We start from the raw sequence: 20,387 nt of genomic DNA, 5'->3' as shown, positions 1-20,387 counted from the left end.
TTGGATTTTTTTTATATATATATTTAAATATATATATATGTATATACACACACAAAATACATGCCAAAACATCTGCAGAATTACATGTGCACAGGATTGATCATGGGGCAGCCAGACGTCATGTTTGCATTTGCCGGCTTATCTTTTCCTAGCAGGAGGAGGAGAAAGATAAAAACTCCCGAGGAAGGAGGCTGAAAAGACAAGTGACTTGCCTTCCCAAGACATTTTAAAGTTTTTTCTCAAGAAAAAGAATAAAAAAAGATAAATCAGAGAAACCAAAAGGGCAAATGCCAACTGCACGTATGGGGAGATGTCTGCTTTTAATGCAGTTATTAAAAGGGGGGGGAAAACTGTTCTTTGTTTCATCTGTACAGGAATATAATACACATATGCACAAGCTCACACAGGCAGGGCATTGCTGAGACCATCTTCATCCCAGTCTGATACGGACTGAGCGTGGTCCCAGCCCCCTCCCACCTTCGGTGCCGCTCCGAGCACGTGATGCTGAAGCGTTAGGCACTGTGGTTCGCCTTTTCCCCAAAGGAAAAACAGACCAACCCCCCCCAAAACACACATATACACATGGAAAAAAAACCCCAAAACAAACACAAAATAATCCTTAAGTTCTCCCCCAAACTCTCTCTGCTCCCATCCGTAGGGATGAGGTTTCCTACCCAGGGGGGTTGGAGAAATCCATGGGAAGGATGAAACCAAAGAGCTGCCCCCATCACCAATCCCCCAGCCCAGCACTGAAGGCTCAGCAACCTTCACCTCCTGCTCAGCGTGGGGCAAAAAGCACAAGATGGGGATGGAGAGGATGCTGCACATCAAGAGTTGGGAAAGAAAAAAAAGCCAAAACCACAAACAACCCCCAAACCAACCCAAAAACCGTTTAAAATAAAGCCAATTAAAAATCAACAGACTGTTAACACAAAGCAATAGTGGTTAATTGCCATTTTAAACCGCTGTCTCACAGCCCTGGGGCAGGCTGCCAAGAAGGGATCTTGCCTATCAAAGCACTGGAAGGTAGCTGATGGAGTTGAAGTCACAGCCTCTCCCATCTTGCCCATACACACACCCACCCCCCCTTGAATGCTGAAACTGTTTGTTTGGTTTTTATTTTTGTAGTCCCAGCTTTCCAGCATGCAAAATAAAATTAAGAAAAAATAAAATAAAATAATAAAATAAAATAAAAGCACTGCCTGTATTCAGGCTTCCCCTGTTAAGGGGCATGATTTGAAAAAAAATAATAATAATAAAAAAAAAGAAACAAGTTTACACTTCTGCAACAAATAAAGTGCAAAACCCAAGCGGTTTCTAAGTATACACAGACACACACATGTGTGTGTGCTTGTATATATTAAATAAAAAAATAAAACAATAGAAAGAAGAGACAAAACTGTCCCTTCCTTGTGGCTTTTTTGCAGCCACACAGGGCCTCCTACCTCCTGGCCAGATCTCCAGCCACCTCTGAGACCTGTGTGCCTACAAAACGCATCTAGATCAGCCTGTCCACCTGCTAAGCCCCACAAAGATGCAGGGTTTCAACACACCCCCCCCAAAAAACCCCAACACTATCAGCTTTCCTCCAAGGGAGATTAAGTACCAACACAGCACCTCAAATGGTGCTCAGCCTCCCCCCCCACCCCCCAAAATAAATCAACACACGCCTGAACTCAGGCCATCAGAACCAGTTTTAGCAGCAGATCTATGCTATCTGCAGACCCCTTTGAGGTGGACTGATTTAAAAGCAAAAGCTTTGGGCTTTGTTCGGTGGGTTTTGCCTTGGTTTTGTTTCATCAAACCCTGGCAGCTCTCACTGTGAAGGACTTCACATGAACTGCTGTCCCCAGTGCTCGCAGGCCTGGGTAAGCCAGGCTTGTGCCTTCCACAGGGCTGCAGCACAGCACTCAGGGGATTTCTTTGAAGAGTAACCGGTAAGTTGGTATTAATAATAATAATTAATTAATAAAAAAATGAATGCAAAACCCCTTGGCACCCTCCCTTCCCACTACTCCTTTGCTAACCCCGCACCATCCGCATATATACACCCCACCCAGAGATGGATGGGTATCCATCTTCTATACAAAAAGCAGATCAAAAAAACCACTTAAGAGAGGAAAAATTAAGACTCCTGTGCACTAGAAGCACTTTACAGCTTGCTACGACCTAACAGGGCGCTGAGAGGAGAGCAAGTGCTGCAGCCTAAAGATCAGGCGGTGACCCCAGGGGAGCTCAGCTCCTCTCCCTCCGCTCTCCTGCACCTCTCTCTTTCCCTCCCCCTCCCCTCCTCTTCAGCAGAGCAGTTGGCAGATGAACGGGCGTGGGTAGAAAGAGCCGAGGGTCGACCTTGCTGCAGGTGGAGGAGGCCGGTTTATAAGCAAGCTTCAGAAATGGCGATGGGATGGGAAGCTGGCGTCGCTGGTGGCCTCGCGACAGCGCCCACAGAGTCACAACGGCTTCTGCGAGTTGTTCATGTTCTGCAACGAGAGGAAGGACCAGGGTTAGGGGCTTGTGCTCAAGCTGGACCCCATCCCAGCAGCATCTTCTAGGTACACATCGAGAAGGGGACAGGGGAGTAACAGGAAGCCACGCACAGGTCACTACAAAAGCATCCACCACGGAGGACACTGTCCACCCAAGGAGAGAGGTGGGGAGGCATGCTGACTTGACACCCCTCCCCTAAAGCATCACCTGGCAGGGTGGGAATTTGGCAGAGATATCCCTGAAAACTGAACTAAACCCAAGGCAGCCCTCAGGACCAGTGCTCATTTGAGGAGCCCAATTAAACATCTCTTGCTTCCCTTGAGGGTGGGTAGCATCTCCCACCTACCAGGGAAGATGTCACTGTCTGACCATCCTTGGCACTGACAAGGAGCAGTAGCTCCCACCAGGTATGCTGAGAAGCCAGCACAGGGACCAGCCACCACCAGATATATGGTGGGAACACCCACTCCCTGCTGATGCCCCATGAGGTTTCATGGGCCCTGGAGCAGCTTTGGACACAGCCCCGGTGCAGGGTGGGAACAAGGACCCACCACTACATGACAAGGACCACTAAACCAGAGACAACCAGCTAAACACAAGCAGGACAGGACCAGCACCAAGGGCGGTAGCTGGAGGAGAGCAGTCTACCAGAGGAGAAACCCAAGGGGAAATAACAACAAGGACACTTCCCAATTCACAGGACTACACCAAAAAAGGACTAGGAAACAGCTAGGAAGGTTTCTCAACATTATTTTTTTCTTTGTTTTGCTTTTACTACCTAAACTGCCTCTTACAAACACCAGGAATCATGACCAGCTACAAGGCAGAGCAGGCTGAGCTGTTCTGTTATCTAAAGAGACAGGAGGAGGGTTAGGAAAGGCCACATGCACCACAGCCATTTACCTTGGAAATATTAGTAAAGAGAAAACTTTGAGAAAGTGACAAACAGGCCGTCTTTGAGCATGAAAAGTGAAGGGGAGAAGAAGGGAGGGGATCAGGTCGTTGTTAAAAAGTGCACTCTGGATCATAAACCAAGCAGAAGTAAATGAAATCATAGCACCATGTAGCCCCATGACCCCAAACTGACTCAATCCCACAGTCAGGAGGACTGAGGTACACAATCACTTCTTCAGGTGTCCCCTGGTCCCCCTGGATGGGAGTCAACACCCCAACAGTGAGGGCTGATGCAACAAAGCACCCACTGTCAACCAAGTCCCATGGTACAAATTAGGAAGGGGGTACCTTCCACCTCCCTAGACTCCACACAGGTTGTGGTGGTGGGACACAGTGAGGACCAGATGCATGCACATGAGGCAACAGCCTCCAAGAGAGGTACTGACACCAGGTCTTTGGTTGGGGGTGTTGTCTTTGCTCCCTCAAAAGCAGGCTTTAAGTCCTGCATGAGAAGATGGAGGAAGCAGGCTCCCAGCAGCTAGAGATTTAAAATTTGTGGCTGCCAGCCTACAGCTGGGATGGGTACCATCACTGCCTGCTCCAGCAGAGCTCCTGCTCTAGCAGAACCTCATGCAGCCATCTCCCAAACTCAATATTGGAGCATCTTGCCAGCGTTGCAGCCAGCAGTGAGGCATGCAGGGACTTTTACTACAACATGGATGGGGAAAGGTGAATGCAGGGATGGGCAAACAAACAGAAATGCTTTCAAAATAACCCAAGATGACCAGACAGTTCATCAGGGGCTTTTGTGCCCATGAGCAGCAAGGGAAGGAGCACAGACATGTAGGCCCTGCTGAGTAACTCAACCTCTATATTCACCCACGAGCACAATGATCTTCCCCAACCCATCTACCAAAGCTAAGCATGACCTTCATAATTTCCCTTTTTTCCCAAAAGTATTTACTCTAAAAAGGAAAGAAGTGAGTTTCACAAGCTGTTAAGTGCAGGCAGGGCTGAGGCCTGGCCATGTTACAGCAAGTTCCTCAATATTCAGCCCACAAAAACTGAGACAGAGCTGCACATAGGCCAATTCAAACAGTCCACAGGGGACAAAGAGACCCCTGGGCACTACCCCAGCCTCAGCTCAGCCTCAATGTCTCCCTGGACATTGAGGAAGGCATTTGAGCACATCTGCTGCTTTCAACTCAATGATGTAGCGTGATGGAAGCTCAAATGTATCCAGAAGCACTGAGGGAAACTGGCAGACTTGATTTACCCTCAGTGCATTAAATGCTCAAGGCACCTTGATTTCTTACTGGTGCCAGAGGACAATACCCTTGCATCTACTCTGCCCAAGACATCTAGGCAGGCAGTTCCCAAAATCCAGGTTTACAGAACTGCAGATGCCAGGACCCAGGAACAGTCCAGCTCCACCAAACACCTGCTCCCACCATACAGGCCATAAAACCCTGCTTGGGGCTGAGGTCAGAACCTTCTCCAAGATCAGCCTGGTGCTCACAGACACAACTCAGGCTCCCTGGGAAGAACAGGCCACCACAGTACAACATGCTACCACACAGGAGATAACCCCAGGAAAAGCCAAAAACATCTCCCATCCCATGGCTGTCTAAGGAGAAGGCAGGGAATTTAGACATCATCACTAGATATCACAAAGGATAATTTGCTTCATTTCTCACCAAAAGTGGGACTTTTAGTCAAGCTAGGACACTCAGGGGTTGGACAAAGCAGCACCCATAGTCACCTTTTTCCCTTTCCTAAGGCATAGGCAACCCCACCACCAACCCTCCCCCCGAGAAATATTAATTCCAGTAAGTCCACATCCCAGCAGGGTTCCACAGCAACGAGTGGGATGGGGCAAGAGACATCAAAAGAGGGCAAGAGAGGGGGGGAATAAGACGCAAGAAGGTACTTACAGGCATGCCTTCCCTAGTAAAGGCTGCAGAGACAGAGAGAACGGAGAGAGAGGTGTCAGTAACACCGCGCGAGACCAGGCAGAGGACACCCAAGCAAAGGGAGCTTCCAAAGCTGAAGTTGGTTTGTTGCAAGACTTAACCAGCCCAAGCAGAGCCCCAAAAGCTGAGACAGAGACCAAGCTGCCACGCTTGGTGCTTGTTGGGGTGGGAAGGCTCATGCGAAGCAGCCACCAAGCAGAGCAGTTGGGAGGAGCATGGCACCCTTCCTAACCTGCCCAGGATCTGGCTGGGGAAGTACAAGAGGACACCAGACAACACAAACAAGAGGGCCTGGGCAAGACAGCAAGATCCAACAGGCAGCTGGTTGAAAGGGCAGCATGGCAAAGGGGCTCCTGTATGTCTATGCCGCTTCTTCAGTACCACCCCAGCACCCAAACAAGCACAGGGAGGGGAGCTTTGTTCCTGGAGAAGTGTGCAGCAAGGTCTCCCTTTCTCCATCCCTTCATGAGTGGGTGAAAGAGGAGAGGACACATGAACATCACAGCAGCTACCCACAGGTTTCACCCAGAGCTGCAGAAGGCAACCAGGTTCACCATGCCAAGAGGCTTCTACTCATTCTCAGTTCGTTTTGCCTATTGCTCTGGGAAGGAGGAGACCCCTCAAGTCAAAGACGGTTCCTGGCAGCTCCTTCTTGAGGGAAGCACAAGAACATTTGCTTTATTACGGTGCCCAGGTCTGTGCCAGAGCGGAGGACATCCAGGGAGAAGGCACAAACACTTTGGTCCTGCCCGCTCTAGAGATGTGGCTCCTCAGGAGGTTGACACCACGATGCCACACAGCGAAGGCAGTAAAATTAATGCAACCTACAGCTTTGGGGAAGAGTTTACGACACTCTCAAAACCCAAGAGAGGATCCAACAGCAACCTTTTGCCGAGTCCTCCTGAAACCAACCCAAGGCAGGGAGGGGACAGCAGCCGTGGGAGAAAGATGCAGCCCAGAGACAACAGCACAAGTTGCGACAAGTGCAAGCCATTCCCCAGCTTCAGGAGCGACAGGAGGACAAAAAACAAACCACAAACAATAAAACAAACAACAACAAAACCAAAACCAAAACCAAAAAGAGAGAGTTCAACTAACTTGTCCCGGCAGCTGCGTGGGCACTTCCTGAGGAACACAGCCTGGCAGGGCGGAAGAAACAGCCACATGCTCCTCAAAGCTGTTGATGCGAGGTTTTTTGGTGGGCTCTGGGCTTGCTAGAGGGGTAACGCTATTACGTCTCATGAGCGGGTTAGGTCCCTTCTTTGCTTCCTAAATTAAGAGTGAGACAAAGAAAAAAAAAAAATAAAGTAAATAAATAGGAAAAAATAAAATAAAATAAAAGGGAAGAAGGCGACAGTTATAAAGGGGAAAAAAAGAAGCAGGTTGGTTTGGGTTTTGGGGTTTCTTTTCCTTCTTAAAGCAGCCTCTGCTTGTCCCCACAATCGTTGTTGACGTGCAAAGGATAAATTGATAAGCCCTGGACACCAAAAAGCCCTAATGAGTTCAAGAACACAGCATGATTGCCTGAAAAAAAGGGATGGAAAAAAACCCCAAAAAGGACCCTGCACTCAGACACGAGACACTTTTCACCTGAGCCTCTGCTCACACAAAAAAAGTAATGAGCAACTGCTAAAAAACACAACCCTGGTAATAACCAAAAGACATGACTCCTCATGAGGGAGAGAGGTGCCCATCGGTCTCCTCCTCACAGCTGGCCCCTCCGACTCAGGGAGGGGTGTGAAAGCAAGAAGAGGGAAGAGACAAGCCAGCATGGGCTGATAAGAAAAGATTTGGCAGAGGGGCAGAGCAGCCAGCAAGGGTCAGCACGGCACCAAGCTCCAACTCAAGCAAGGTGGGATGGAGGGGCAGCGCCTGCGCAGCTGAGCAGAGGGACACAAGCGCTTCACACGTCTCTTGCTCTATCCTACCCCACAGCCCATGGCTCTCCTGCCATGCTCAGCATGGGGATGGCCCCCACAGCAAGGGGAAGGACTGGCTTCCCCACCTGTGGCCATAGGGAGGGAAAAGGGGGCTCAGATGCTGCCACACACGGAGGTTGGGAAGCAAAGGAAGGGAGAGGTGGGCCTAAAGAGGACAGCTCTGACCATCCAGCATCCAGCCAGGCTCCTCACTGCAAAGTACAAGTTGCAAAGGTCCCAGCAGCTGGGACACAGGTACTGCTGGGGTCCCTGGGGTCCCCCTTAGGTGGCTGCCCAGCCCCAACACCGAGCTGGCATCTCCCAGCTCTGGCCTTCGAGCTACTGGTGGAGCACGAGGCAGATAGACAGGGGTTTTTCTCCATGTGAGGGGTCTCCTCCCCACAGCTTTCCCAGCCCAGCACCACTACCTCCCACCCTACAGAACAGCCCTTGAAGCCCCATGGAGCTGTGGGCACGCCAGATAAAAAACACAAAGGCAACACAGATGTTGGGCAAGGTGTTGAGCCCAGGCTCTGCCAAACAGTTGGGAGACCTGGGAGAAGTTGCCTTCTCCATCCACTACTCCACTCTCCTTTTGGGTGAGTGGATGACTGCACAGACCAAAGTCAAAGACCAGGGAGGAGCTTTCCCTGGACCAGCTTTAACCTGGGCAAACACACTAGGAAGCAGGCACATGCAGCAGTCCTCTTCCCTTGAAAAAAAAACCTCAACCAGCCACATCTTTGCAGAGCAAGAACCCATCTGATGCTCCAGTCCTCCAGCAGCACTTCCGAGCATCCAGCAGAGCAATCCCCCCACACCTACCCCCAGGGCCCTCACTGCCAGCTGACTGTAGGGGAAAGGAGAGGGACACCAAGGGATGGCTCTGAGGAAAAGCAACACTCACCTCTGGCCTTTCCCTGTGAGTGTTGACAGCTTCGATGTTCAGTGAGATGGACTCCACCCGGCAGCCTACAGAAGAGAGCAGAAGACAGAGAGGCCATCAGCAAACCCCACAGGCACAGAACACCAAAGTGATCCACTCCAGACCCCCTCTCTTCTCCCAGAGGCAGCTTGGAGGAGGTCCAAGTTGAACCCCTTGGCATATTTAGTAGAAAGACCACACTCACCATAGGCCACCGGGGTCAGCTTCAACACTGTGTGAAGGGGACATTTCAGGTAGGGCATTTCATCTGTAGAGAAAGCAGAGCAGGAGGGTTATCCCACTCCCTCTCCAAAAACAGGCTTAGACATCTTCCTCAGCAGCTAAGGCCATGCCAGACCAAAAAGGCATGGACCTGGAGACATCTCTCATCTCTTCAGAGCTCTATCATCCCTCCTTAAGCAGGATCAATCCCTTCCAGGGACAGAGAGCTCACCTGCACTCTTGTCCAGAAAGTATGCCAGGAGACAGCGCATGACAGCCTGGTGACAGATCACAAGGACGTTCTCTTGTCTCTCCAGCTCCATGATGACTGGCTCTAGGCGCTGCACCAGATCTTGGTAGGACTGGGACAGAAGAAAGGAAAGGAGATATGGCATAGAATCAAGAAAAAAAGAGAGCACCTCACAAGAAAAAGAATGGTCCTTGTCTTGTTCCATCTATTGATTTCATGCCCTTGACTAAGCCAAGCCAACAAAATTACTGCTAAAAAAACAGTGAAGCTCAACAAAGCCTCATCTTCAGGCTACTTGAGAACATAGCTACTTCTCCTAAAGGTAGAAAGCCATCCTACTAGTTTGCCATCAAGTCAGTGGGACTGTAAGTAATAAGGTTTATGAGATGCTCATGCACCACAGTTTCACAAGAGCTCAATGCAAAAAGGTCAATGGGGCTGCCAACCCTTCTTGGCTCTACTTATTAGGGCACTAGCTGCTCCTCTGCTCCAAGCATAGAGGACAGCATGAAGACAAGAAGGCCGTGTTTAAAGTAACAGTCACATCTCTGCAGGTCTCTTTGCAGCCTACCTCCCCAGAAGGATAGCGGTAGTAATATTTATCCTGATCACGTAAAGCAAACTCCTCTGGATGCTGGTCCCTGATTTCTTCATATGTCATTTCTTCACATACACCCTGCCAGAACAGGACATCCACGAGGTTACTGAACATGCTCAAATCAAAGAGCATCAGCATAGAAAACCTACTATGACCCTCTTAGTGGTCAGCTGCAGAGCAGCTCCACACAAGTGTTATTTTAATAGCCTCACTGAAGCCTCAGCACAAGGTCTAGAGCTAAGATCAGAAGCCAAATTTTAAGTACTGCAGAAGTACCACCCCTTCCCACAGAAGGGGCATCTCCCCACCAAAGGTGAGCTTTAGGCAGAAGTGAAAGGGTCAGTGCCATCACCCTCTCTGCCAAGCAGCAACCAGCACGATCCAACCATTCCTACTGCAACCACAGGTACTTACAGCATCTATTTCATTGAGTGCCTTCCACTGCTCGTAGGGCAGGTGGAGAGCTTCTGCTGTTTGGATAGTCCTCTTTAGTTGGCTGGTCCAGACTTTGAGGTCCTTCAGGTTCTGCTCCTCAACAAACTTGTTCAGTGCCAGGGCAAACTGAGGGACATAAAAATGAGGTTGATTCCTGATCCACAGCTTCCCAATGGAACTCATTCCCTGCTTCCCGATAGATGTCACCTTCTCTCAAACCTCTTTTGCCTGCCATAAGCAGTTGTGTTAAAATTTCTGCTCTTGAGATGAAGAGCAGCCACACATGCATTGATCCCCAAAGCTATGAGGAGCACAGGGACAGAAAGCAGAGGGAAAATTGAGAACCTAATGTCAAAGAATAACATCAGCATCCAAGAAACAGCATTACAGCGTGGGCTCTGCTACAATGCTGTGAGAGATCCTTGACCATCCTTAACCATGGCTCCACTTATTTGTCACAGAGCTAGATCAATGTATTCTGTAGTCCTTGATGGCAGCCATGCCTCAGATGACTCCATTTGGACTTCAAAGTGGTCTGGCAAGGTAAAATAGCTATTAACCTTCCCTGAAGCAGCATGTTTGTCCATGTCTTTAAAGACTCAAATAGCAATCTGAAAGCACGCTTGGAGTTGGCTATCCCTACTGGGGGGTGGCAGCAGTCTTTCTGTATTTCCTAGGCAAGGTCTGAACTGATTCAAAAGATACTGACCTTTCACTCCCAGAGATTTCTGCAGTCCAACCTCTGTTAACTCCTAACTACACACAAGCCTACATGCAACATCGATGGCTGGGAAGTCTTGTTTAGAGGCCATACCCAAGCCCATATTTAAACCATCCCTATTGATGGATACTCTGAGCATTCCAGCTGTCATTCAACATACACAACACATATTGCAGCCAAATCATTCCTAGAAGCCACAAGAGAACATCCCTTTCCCCCTTTACCTTCTTGCCCCTGTTGGAAAGGCCTGAGTCACCTCCAATCTTCCCCTTGAGGTTGAACTCGCTCTCACCATGCCGACAAAGATAAATGGTGCGGGGCTGGACATGGATGTTCATCAGGTAGTACACAATCCTGCTCTGGATGTGATCCTGAACCCTGTTGACCAGGAACCGCCGGCCAACATCGATGACTTTGATGAGAGAAAGCTCCCTAAGGGAAAGCACAGCAAGGATGAGGGGGTTGCCAGTGGGGAAAGCAGAAATAAAGAACTGCCAGCCTTGAAAAAAACAGCCTTGTGAGGTATCTCAGTCAACATAATCACCAAGCTAAAAGGATTTCCTGAAGGCTATTTTCCACAGGAAGCCAACAGGTAACAGCAATTCACGGAGAGCTTAATGCTGGTGTAATCACTGTTCCTCCTTGAAGGAGTAAAGAGGATTAAAGAAGACTAGCAGGGAGCACGTTCCTCTCCAGGACGGCTCAGCAGAACCAGGATAATCCACACAGGGCACACGGATGTATTTGTGAGCAATGGAAAGGCTGTGAGGTGCCTGCATGGTCATGCAGGATTGCAAAGGTCTTCCCAGGGCACACAACCAGGAGGAAGCCACAGGGCTTGCTCAACCCTGTGGTTTGAGCCTGTCCAAGTAGTCCCTTCCCTTTAAATCAGACCATGACACGAGCAGCTCAGAAGCACTCAATCCCAATTCCTCTTCCAAGTCCTTTGTACTCAGACCCACAGGACAAGGTTGAAAACAGCATGTCTGAACCCAGAAGATCTCAGGAAGGTTTCAGTGCCTGGCACAGGGCTAGGGAAAACCAGCCTTTTCAAGGAAGAAGCCTGAATTCACAGTGAAGCTTGGCCACAGATTATTCCAGCAGAGTCACGTGTTTGAACACAAAGTGAAACACAGCTCCATACTCCCATCACTCCTCTCCTGGGAAAGGAAAAGCATTCAAGCCAGTCCAGAAGGCAGCAAGAGCTTCTTACCGGTCATAGTCATCAGGGTCGAGCGGCTGGTAGCTGGCCTGGTAACAATTGATCCTCTTCATGAAGTCCTCCATGGCATCGGTCGAATTACAGTCCCTGTAATCAGGGCTGGACAGTTTTACTTCCTGCAACAGGGAACAGGTTGCAAGGAGAGGTTAGGAAGCTTTCCAAGCCAGACACCATGCTAATCTCAAATTTCAAAGTCCTGCCAAGATCCAGCTATCAGCTGAGCCACTTTATAGGCATCAATTATCACAGGGGAAAGAAATAAAATAAAAGCAGTAAACTAGACCCCAAAACTGTGCACAAGGACTTTGGGTATCCTGGGATGAATTCCCAGGCACCATAAAATGGCAAAGTTCAGATGTACAACTGGAGACAAGGCTGAAGCAGGGCCCAGCAGAGGAAAGGACACTTTCATTCACGTTAGTCATGCCCAGGTAGACCAATTAACGCCTACCAGCACTAGCCAAGCCTAAGGGACAAAGGAGCTCTTCTGCTGGTGGGAAGTCAAAGATGCTGCAGCTCCCAGAGAACCTGAGAAGTTAACACTTAATGCTGTTATCCCAGCCAAGACTTCAGCTGGTGGCAAGAAGCCTCTAAATTGAGCTCCTCAAAGCAGACCCCAAATAAGCTGCATGTGGCTAAAGACACCAAATCTGACTGCTCTCCGATGGGATTTAAGCCCCTAATTGCATCTGTTGCTTCCAAAAAGTGGGACTTGGAGGGTCACCAAAGCATCCTGAACGCTTTCTGTCCTTAACATCACATTAGAGATGCAGAGAGCACAGAAGGGAGCTGGGGAAAGGCTACAACAACTTTTATTTTCATTACTTCCAGGTGGCCCTGGGAGATAAAAGCTCCTTTCTCATCCCAGCATAAATACATCATAAAAAGGTAAAAAACCTCCTAAGCCTCAACCAACTTCGCAAGACATTCTGATAAAAACCCAACAGCTGGTTGCAGGTGGAAAATCTTACACAAGGGAAGACAAAAGCAAGAGATTTCCACACTTACCATAACATTGGTGGCAACTACTGTGGGATCATTGCAGACAGATTCAATGAAGAACACCTGGAAAGCAAAACAAAGCTCAGCTGAAGGCCAGCAAGGAAGTTTGTATCATTCAGCCAGCTCCTTGCTCAACTCAACCTCCTCCCTCCTTGACCTTAGAGGTCTTCCTCAGCCCCACTCCCATCTTGTCCTTCTCCAGGGATTGGGAATGAGGAAAGAGATTCACATTTTTAATCCAACCCCACATTGAGTCTCCCCTACACAGGAGCATCGTGAGGATAACATGTTAGTGAAAGAAGATACACCAACAATACACTGCTGTGGACTATGCAACATAGGCAGCAGCCTGATGGTACCAACCTTGAACCCATTCTCTTTGGCAAAGTTTAAGATCATCCCCCTCCTCTCTCGCGTGGTGTTGGTGGCATCAAAAACCTTTAAAAGCAAAGATTTGGTTTGATTAGCACCAAGAGCTGCCCAGCAATGCTGTGCAGGGACTTGCTGAGCAAGTGGTCCCCCTTTTCCAGCAGCAAACTGCACAGGGCACACAGTGCCTTCAGGACCAGACCCTGTGGAGCACATCTCTGAGCTTACCGCAATCTGGCCAGCCTCCTCTGTCAGGTACAGCTTGACATCCCTCAAGGCAGCCAGGGCACATTGCCTGCAAAAAGAGGTGAGACACGTGGTGCTGATGGCCTCAAGACATCAGAGCAGCCAGCACGCAGAGCCCTGCCAAAGAGGGTGGGCTTTGCAGCTCCTCCTGGCCAACCCCCTGTTCTCCCAGGGACATTTAGGAAAGACACTTTCAGTCTGCCAACACCACAAGAGCCACGCGTGCTGAGCAGCACAGCAGAGGCAACGGTAGGTGAAGAAGCAAAGGCCAAACCTCATAGCAGACCTCATACCCTACATCACTGAGCCTCAAGGTGATGCATTGGTGACCCTGAAGCTACCAAGTTCAGTTTTGAGCTCTTCGCACCCAAGTCAGGTTCTCCTTAGCCAGGCACAGAAACCACAAGCTAGAGGCCACTTTTCTGTCTATAACCCCTCTCCAAAACAAGCTGGGCAAGCCCACCATCAGCCATGGGCTGCACCCTGGGTATAAGCACAGAGTCCCCACACTTACCTCCTGACTTTCATGGCTTCCTCATTGTCGGGGCGGAAGAAGTCATAGGAGCTGTAATGCTTCACTGCCTCACGGCGATACTCCCCCACGTTGAAAACTGTGTGGGAAAGGCAAAGACCATCAAAAACAAGAGCAAGCCTCATCACAGCCTGACTCAGCTGTGCAGCTCCTACAGACAACGCTTTCTAGCAATGGGCCAAGAAGTGGCTTTCTTAGAGCAAAAGGCTCAGGGATATTCCTTGGTCTTCAAAAGTGAAGGAGAACCTAGACTGCAAGGGAAGTGGACAGCTGGCCTTTGGGATCTTGGAAAGATCTCCCACTACCTCCCACCTGCTTGAGACACTGGGCTCCATGAGCAAACACCCTGAGGACCCCAGACCCCTGCTTTCCCCAGGCAGCCAGTGAAAGCCTCACCTTTTGTTGGGACACCAATCCAGTTGAGGTAGCGAGTTAGCTTCTTGGAGATGTAAGTTTTCCCACGGGCTGGGAGGCCAACCATCACTATCACAGTGGGAGAATTGGCAAGCTGCGGCCCACAGGCTGGGAAAAGAAGAAAGCACAGCATAAGCAGCCTTTAATCATCCAGCTCAGCTTGCATCAACCCTACAAGGTGCTTTCTCTTGACCCAACCTTCTCCTTTGGCAGCTAGAGGAAACCGAAGCCTCTGCTCCTTGTGCACCACCACAGAGAAACAAAACCTGAGATGCACCAACTTATTCTTACAATGGGATCTGCAAGTGTCAGAGCATGGTGCATGGCTCCACAGTTTGGCCAGCTCTATGAAAACCCAAAGGATGACCAGGGGCTTTGGTCCAGGGCTTCAGATGTGACAGCTGTGCCAAAATAAGAGATCTTCATCCCAAGAGCACCTTCCAAAAACTTCCACCTTTTTAGCCAATGCACATGGAAATGCAGCCAAATTACTTGTCTGAAGACAGGCAAGGCCTGAGGATAAGGACAGGTTGGATAGGGCCCTAGGCAACCTTGTGTAAATCCAGGCCTGGAGGTTGGTAGCCCTGTCTGTGGCAGGGGGGTTGGAACTCTGTGATCCTTGGGGTCCTTTCCAACCCAGATCATTCTATGATTCTGTGACAGCAGAACCACCAGCATTTAAAAGCAGACACAAGTGGCTTATCCCTTTTTCCTCACAAATCTGTTTTAAGCTGGGTTTTTGTTGTAAAGAGGGTCAGCATCAAACAGCTGGAAATAAATCCAGAGGCATCACTTAGTGATGACTTGGCAAGTGAAGAGAAATTCTTCTCCAGTTCACCCAAATGTCACAGCTAAGATGCCAACAAATCAGCTGTCAGCTTGTCCAGGTGAATCACTTTTTCTCCTCATAAATCCTTTAGGAAGCAAATTCCTGATTCAGTTTGGAGGAAGTTGCTGAGGTTACAAAGACTGGGAATGTAGTTTGGGAGGGTTTTTTTTTTTTTTAAGCCCCCCACCATGGGATACATCAGGACCACACACCCCACGGACCACGTAACATGGCAGCATCCTCCTCCCGTGTCTCACCCTGCTCCTCTCCAGGCTTTGCCCTGCGAACTTGCTTCTCACATGGCTTTGCACACACCAAAGGCTGAGGCACGGAGCCAAGCGCTTTAACTATGGGAAAGGGAGATCTTAACGATGCCTAATGGAATTTGGATTAGCCAGCCCACAGCATGACAAGCCAAAAGCCCCCCTGGCAAAGGCAGAGACCAAGCTCGATAGGCGAGACCCTCCGACCCACCCTTCCATCCGCCCAGTGAGGCCAGAGACCTCACAGGAAAGGAATGCAGGGAGTGAGTGGCTGGTGGTAGAGCCATAAAAACGCATCTTAATTATGGTCTGGGTGGAGAGCTCTGCCTGCCCATCCCAGCTGCCCGCAGGTGGGACCAGGGGAAGGTTTGGGGATGCAAGGGGCTCCCCGGGTTTGGAGGCTGGGTGGTGGGTTAGGGTAGATTTTTCTCAGCAGAGATTTGGGATGTGCAAATGAATGGAAAGATATCCAGAGGGCAAAGAACAGGAGATCTCCTTCCCCTACTAAAAACCCCAAAACTAACAGCTAAAGAAACTGAATTAAAGCCACGAGAAATATGTAAAGGGTGAGAGTCAGGAGGATGGAGCCACAATCGTCTCAGGTGCAAGCTGGAGCAAAGGAAGTTCAATGTGGACATAAGGAGAAACTTTGTCACTGTGAAGGTGATGAAGCCCTGGGACAGGCTGCCCAGAGAGGTTGTGGAGTCTCCTCTGGAGACATTCAAACCCGCCTGGATGTGCTCCTGTGCAATTTAGTCTAGGTGACCCTTCTCTGGCAGGGGTGTTGGACAAGATGAGCTTTCGAGGTCCCTTCCAACCCCTAATGTTCTGTGATTCTGAAAGAGTTACAGCACTGGTGCCCAAAAGGACAGGGAATAGCCACCTATCACCTGACTGCCTCACTATCTAAAAGATACTTTAAAAAAACAATCTAAACCCCACATTCCTCAGGCTGGAGCTGCCCTCAGCTTCCCCCTTTACCACATTCCAAAAGCCTTGTGCAGTATCCACTAATTCCAGTACCAAGTGCTGCTTTTGCATCCTGAGGTACCAAAGCTGTGCAATATATCCACAAAAAATATTTCTTCTATCTAGCAGTCTCATCTATGGGTGCAAGCCTTGTTATTTGGTTTTTTCTTCAGAAAACACTATTATGTACTAAATAAAGGGAAGGGGGAAGGAATAATACCCCAGTAGAGAATCTCTTCCTTTCCCTACCTGCCAGCAAAATATCTCAAAGAGCAGAGCCTGAAGAATTTGGAGCCATTAAAATAATGGCATTCCCAGAGGACAGGGACAATGCCAGGTACTGTTCATATCCCTTCGGCTCTAGACAGCCCAGACAGTGCCATCTGTGGCAAACACAGCTCCAAAGGGTGCTGCAGAATTAAACACCTGTATTTGAGGAATCTCACCCCCAAAGTCAGTTTGCAGCCAAAGGCAAGATCTAGGTTTCCCTCGGAGCCTGGAAAAGCATCTGTCTGCACGACTGGGAAGTGCTTCCCAGAACACCAGGGCATCAGGCGTGCAACTTTTATCAGGAAGCAGATAAATCACAAAAAGCCTCCGGGGAAACTTTGCATCGGGGACGAAAGAGAAACCAGTGTTTCCCTTCACAAAGACCCAATTCATCACTTCTTTCCCCCCCCACACCCCGCTGCAGGGAAAGCTATCAGGGATTTCAGCGCATATTCATTACTCCCTATCAACATCTATCCAGGTGAGTCAAGGTCGGGGATGGCTTTTGAAAGGCTCTATTGGGATATTTAGAAGTAGCTCCTCCAATTTTGCCTTCTCTCTGCTAGAAGAAATGGTAACTCTCTCATGCTTCCCCGGAGAGGGTGGAAAGACAAAAGAAGGGGGGGAAAAAGGGGAAGAAAGTTTGCTTCTATAAAAGGTCAGATAAAACAGCCACCTCCCCACTTCAGGGCTTTTTACAGTCTCCCGGTAACAACCAACCCCACACGCCTCCTGCTCCTGCAAGCCCACGTCCCACAGCAGCCTTACACCCCCCCTTTTTCCAGCTCCTTCCCACCGCAATTCCCCGGTGCCTCCAGGGATGCGCCTATCGCGCACACACGCGTGTGCAAACAGTGCCACGCCGGGCGGTCCTGCAAGCTGATCGCCGGCTCGCATTCCTCATCCCCCCCTCCTCTTCCCTAAGCTGGAGAGAAGGGAAGGGAGGAAGGCGGCGGCAACGGCAGCCCCTTCCCTCCTCCAGCATCCCCCACACCCGAGACCCTCCCCTCGCCTGGCTCTGCCCACCCAGCCTCCTGCAAGGACTTGACTTTCCCAGCCCCTACGTGAGAGACGTGCAGCTTGACAGCGATTTAATGGATCGCCGTCAAAAGGCCAAGATGAAGGCATCGCTTGCATCCATCCCAACCTCCCCTCTGGTGAGGAAGCGGGACAATCGGGCTAATTATTTCACACGCCAGGCGGGAGCTTTCCGAGGATGCTCCCAGGGATGCTCCCAGACATGCTCCCTCCTTCCCCCCCTCCCCTCCCCGAGGACCACGTCGGCCTCGTGTCGTCCTCGTACCTCCATTCCCACCCGGCTTTGTGGCTCTGCTCTTTGTTAATAGCCCCTCGAGTTCAAAATAGCCACTTTGGGTTAAAAAAACCCCCTAAATTCCACCTAAAAAAAGCTCTTTGCGTAGAGCATGGTGAACAGTGCCCAGCGTGGCTTGTTCCCACCCTGAGAGAAAATTATTAGAAGCCACATTATGGTATTAATGAGCCCCTTGGTGCTGTAATATATTAAAGTACGGTAGGTTTCTCCTCTGCCAAAGGGGAATTCTCTCCTGAAAAACCAGGTGAATAAAGCAGAGAGGGTAAAAAAAAAAAAAACAAACCCTAAAAACCCCAAACCAAACAAAAACCCACAGGGTGGCTCCACATACACAAGGGATCTCTTTCCAAAGTGTCATTTCTCGAGGGAAAAAAAATTAAATTAAAAAAAAATCAAATTAAACAGCCACATCTGCAAAGCATTAAACCCAGGAGACATTTTTACCCGGCTAAAAACAAAGCTCCGTGGCAACCCAGATGTTTGAGCCTGTTGCTGAAAGCCACTTCCTCAGCAGCTTCTGCTGCAGAGCTGCCTTGTGCAGCCACGGGGCAAATTCACCGTGTTTTCAATTTTTATTATAAATAAACTACCCTTTTTATTTAAAAAGGGAAACTTCCCGGCCAAGGGAAATAAATTCCCAAGGCCCTTTCCTCACGAAAAGCCATCGGAAAGGCTGATTCAACCCCAACTGCCCAATGCCACCTTCCGTCCTTCACCCGGCTGCAGAGTGACACCTCCTCCGCCCCTGCGCTCCGCGGCCGCGAACCTGCGGATTCCTGCGACGCGTATTGCGAGTTCCGCGGAGTTGCACAACTGGCAGGCTGTCAGTTCAGCTGTCGGGCGAGTTGAAGGAGCTGTCTCTTGGAGTTTAGTATTGTTTTGTGATTCATGATTTGGTTTATAGTAACACCGGGATCACCCAAGTGCTTGTTTTTTTTTTTTTTTAATTCATTTTTTTTTACTCGCAGGGTTTGGTTTTAAACTCTCAAGGTGCTTTCTGAGCTTTGCAAAGAAAGGAAAGCCTCTGCCTAAGTTTCTGCATTAAATTTTGTCGTATCCCCCCCCCCCCATCACCTCCACCTGCCTATCTCATCCCAAGCACAGCACAAGGTAAAGGGGTAAATTGCAAACGGCTGATGAGCATCTTCCACATCCATCGCCCTAACCCTGCCTCCCCACCCCTCAAATAACGAGCAAGGTGCCGGACGACCTGGATGGAAATCCCAGCTAAAAATCCCCGGGAGCGGAGTTTAGCAACCTGGCCCTTTCCCTTTTAATGCCAAGGCTGGAGGCGAGATGGGGGTGGGTGGAAATTGGGACACGCGTGTCACGGCGCCTCTCGGCATCCTCCGCTCCGCAGGGCCCGGGAGCTGCCATGTGATGGCTGCACCTTCCTCCAGCTCCCGGGGCTGGGAAGTGAGTCACGGGATAGCAGCGGGTGGGATGCAGACACCGGGATGATGCTAGAGGAGGGAAATGGGGGGGTGGAGTGCTGCATGGGAATGGGGAGGGTAGCGGAGGGGAGAAGAAGGCGCTGCAAGGAGCCCCCGCGGGGTGCGCAGGAGCAGAGGAGGCTGCTTCCCACCCAACCCCATCCCATCCCGCGGGGATGCGGCGGTGCCCGTACTCACAGCGGCGGGGCAGAGCCGGGCGGTTGTCATTGGGAAGCCAAATCTTCTGGATGCGGCTTTGCGTCAGCTCCATGGGCATTTTTAAAACAAAGGTCTTTTTGCGCTCCGCGTCCACCTTGATGCGTTTGCGGGGGGAGGGAGGGTGATGAGGGAGGAGAAAACGGGGGGGGGAAAAAAGGAAAACCAAAAAATATATATATAAAAAACGGTTTTTAAAGTCGTCGCTTTAAGGGGCGGCTTGAACAAGCGGCTGCGGCGCTTTCGGATGCTTCTGGGAGTCTCGTTAAGGCTTTACGGCGGAGTAGGGGGGAGGAGGAAGAAGAGGGACGGGGTTTCAGGGCACAAAGCCGGCAGGAACGGCACAGACACGGCCGCTGCGTGCTCGCAGGGAGCGAGTCCCGCCGCTGTTTTTGCTATGAATCTGGATGCAAAGAAAATAAAAACCCCGAAGTTTTAAAACAAAAAAGAGTTTAAAAAAAAAAGTTTTTTAAAAAAATCCTTTTCTGCGAAACAAAAATTAAATATAAAGGAGAAAAAAACCGAGAGGCCACCGAGAAAGGGCTGGCCCTGCCTGCTGCTGCCGGGAAGCGGGGCTGCTGCTGCTGCCGGTGCTGCTCCCTCCCTCGCTCCGCTCACGATGGGGCGGCCGTGCCGGCTGCAGCCTATTTCTAGACCGACAGGCCGGCCGGCGCCCTGCGGCTCCCGCCCTCCGGGGCGTGGGGGGGGCGGCCGCTGCGCGGTCGCGGAGGAGGAGGAGGAGGAGGAAGGGGGCGGGGGGTGCGGCGCGGCGCGGCTCGGCCTGGCTCGGCCCGCGCTGCCGCCTGCCGCCGGCCCCCCGCACTGCAGCGGGGACAAAGGAGGCGCCGCTGCGCCCGGGGAGCCT

The 20,387-nt window shown here is 50.3% G+C and overlaps 1 protein-coding gene across 3 annotated transcripts; it reads right to left on the bottom strand.

Annotated features, from left to right (window-relative positions):
• Positions 1–1,696: 1,696 nt before the first annotated feature.
• PFKFB3 (6-phosphofructo-2-kinase/fructose-2,6-biphosphatase 3) lies at positions 1,697–20,110 on the bottom strand. Of its 3 annotated transcripts, none has more exons than XM_084269695.1 (16): positions 19,505–20,110; positions 14,192–14,317; positions 13,778–13,874; positions 13,246–13,312; positions 13,012–13,086; positions 12,655–12,711; positions 11,638–11,762; positions 10,649–10,856; positions 9,683–9,829; positions 9,242–9,346; positions 8,653–8,782; positions 8,404–8,466; positions 8,181–8,245; positions 6,453–6,623; positions 5,316–5,338; positions 1,697–2,480 (listed from the first exon to the last, which is right to left on the bottom strand). In XM_084269695.1, the coding sequence occupies exons 1-16, from the start codon at positions 19,581–19,583 to the stop codon at positions 2,474–2,476; spliced, it is 1,545 nt and encodes a 514-aa protein (XP_084125821.1). In that variant the 5' UTR covers positions 19,584–20,110; the 3' UTR covers positions 1,697–2,473. The 3 variants fall into 3 exon arrangements, with proteins under 3 accessions (XP_084125821.1, XP_084125820.1, XP_084125822.1); XM_084269696.1 differs by lacking the exon at positions 1,697–2,480 and adding an exon at positions 2,860–3,441; XM_084269694.1 differs by lacking the exon at positions 5,316–5,338.
• Positions 20,111–20,387: the final 277 nt, after the last annotated feature.

Source organism: Gallinula chloropus (genome assembly GCF_964237585.1).
Source record: "Gallinula chloropus genome assembly, chromosome: 1".
Classification (NCBI taxonomy): domain Eukaryota; kingdom Metazoa; phylum Chordata; class Aves; order Gruiformes; family Rallidae; genus Gallinula; species Gallinula chloropus.
Note: the sequence above shows the minus strand (reverse complement) of the source record. Positions and strands in the feature narration are given on the sequence as shown.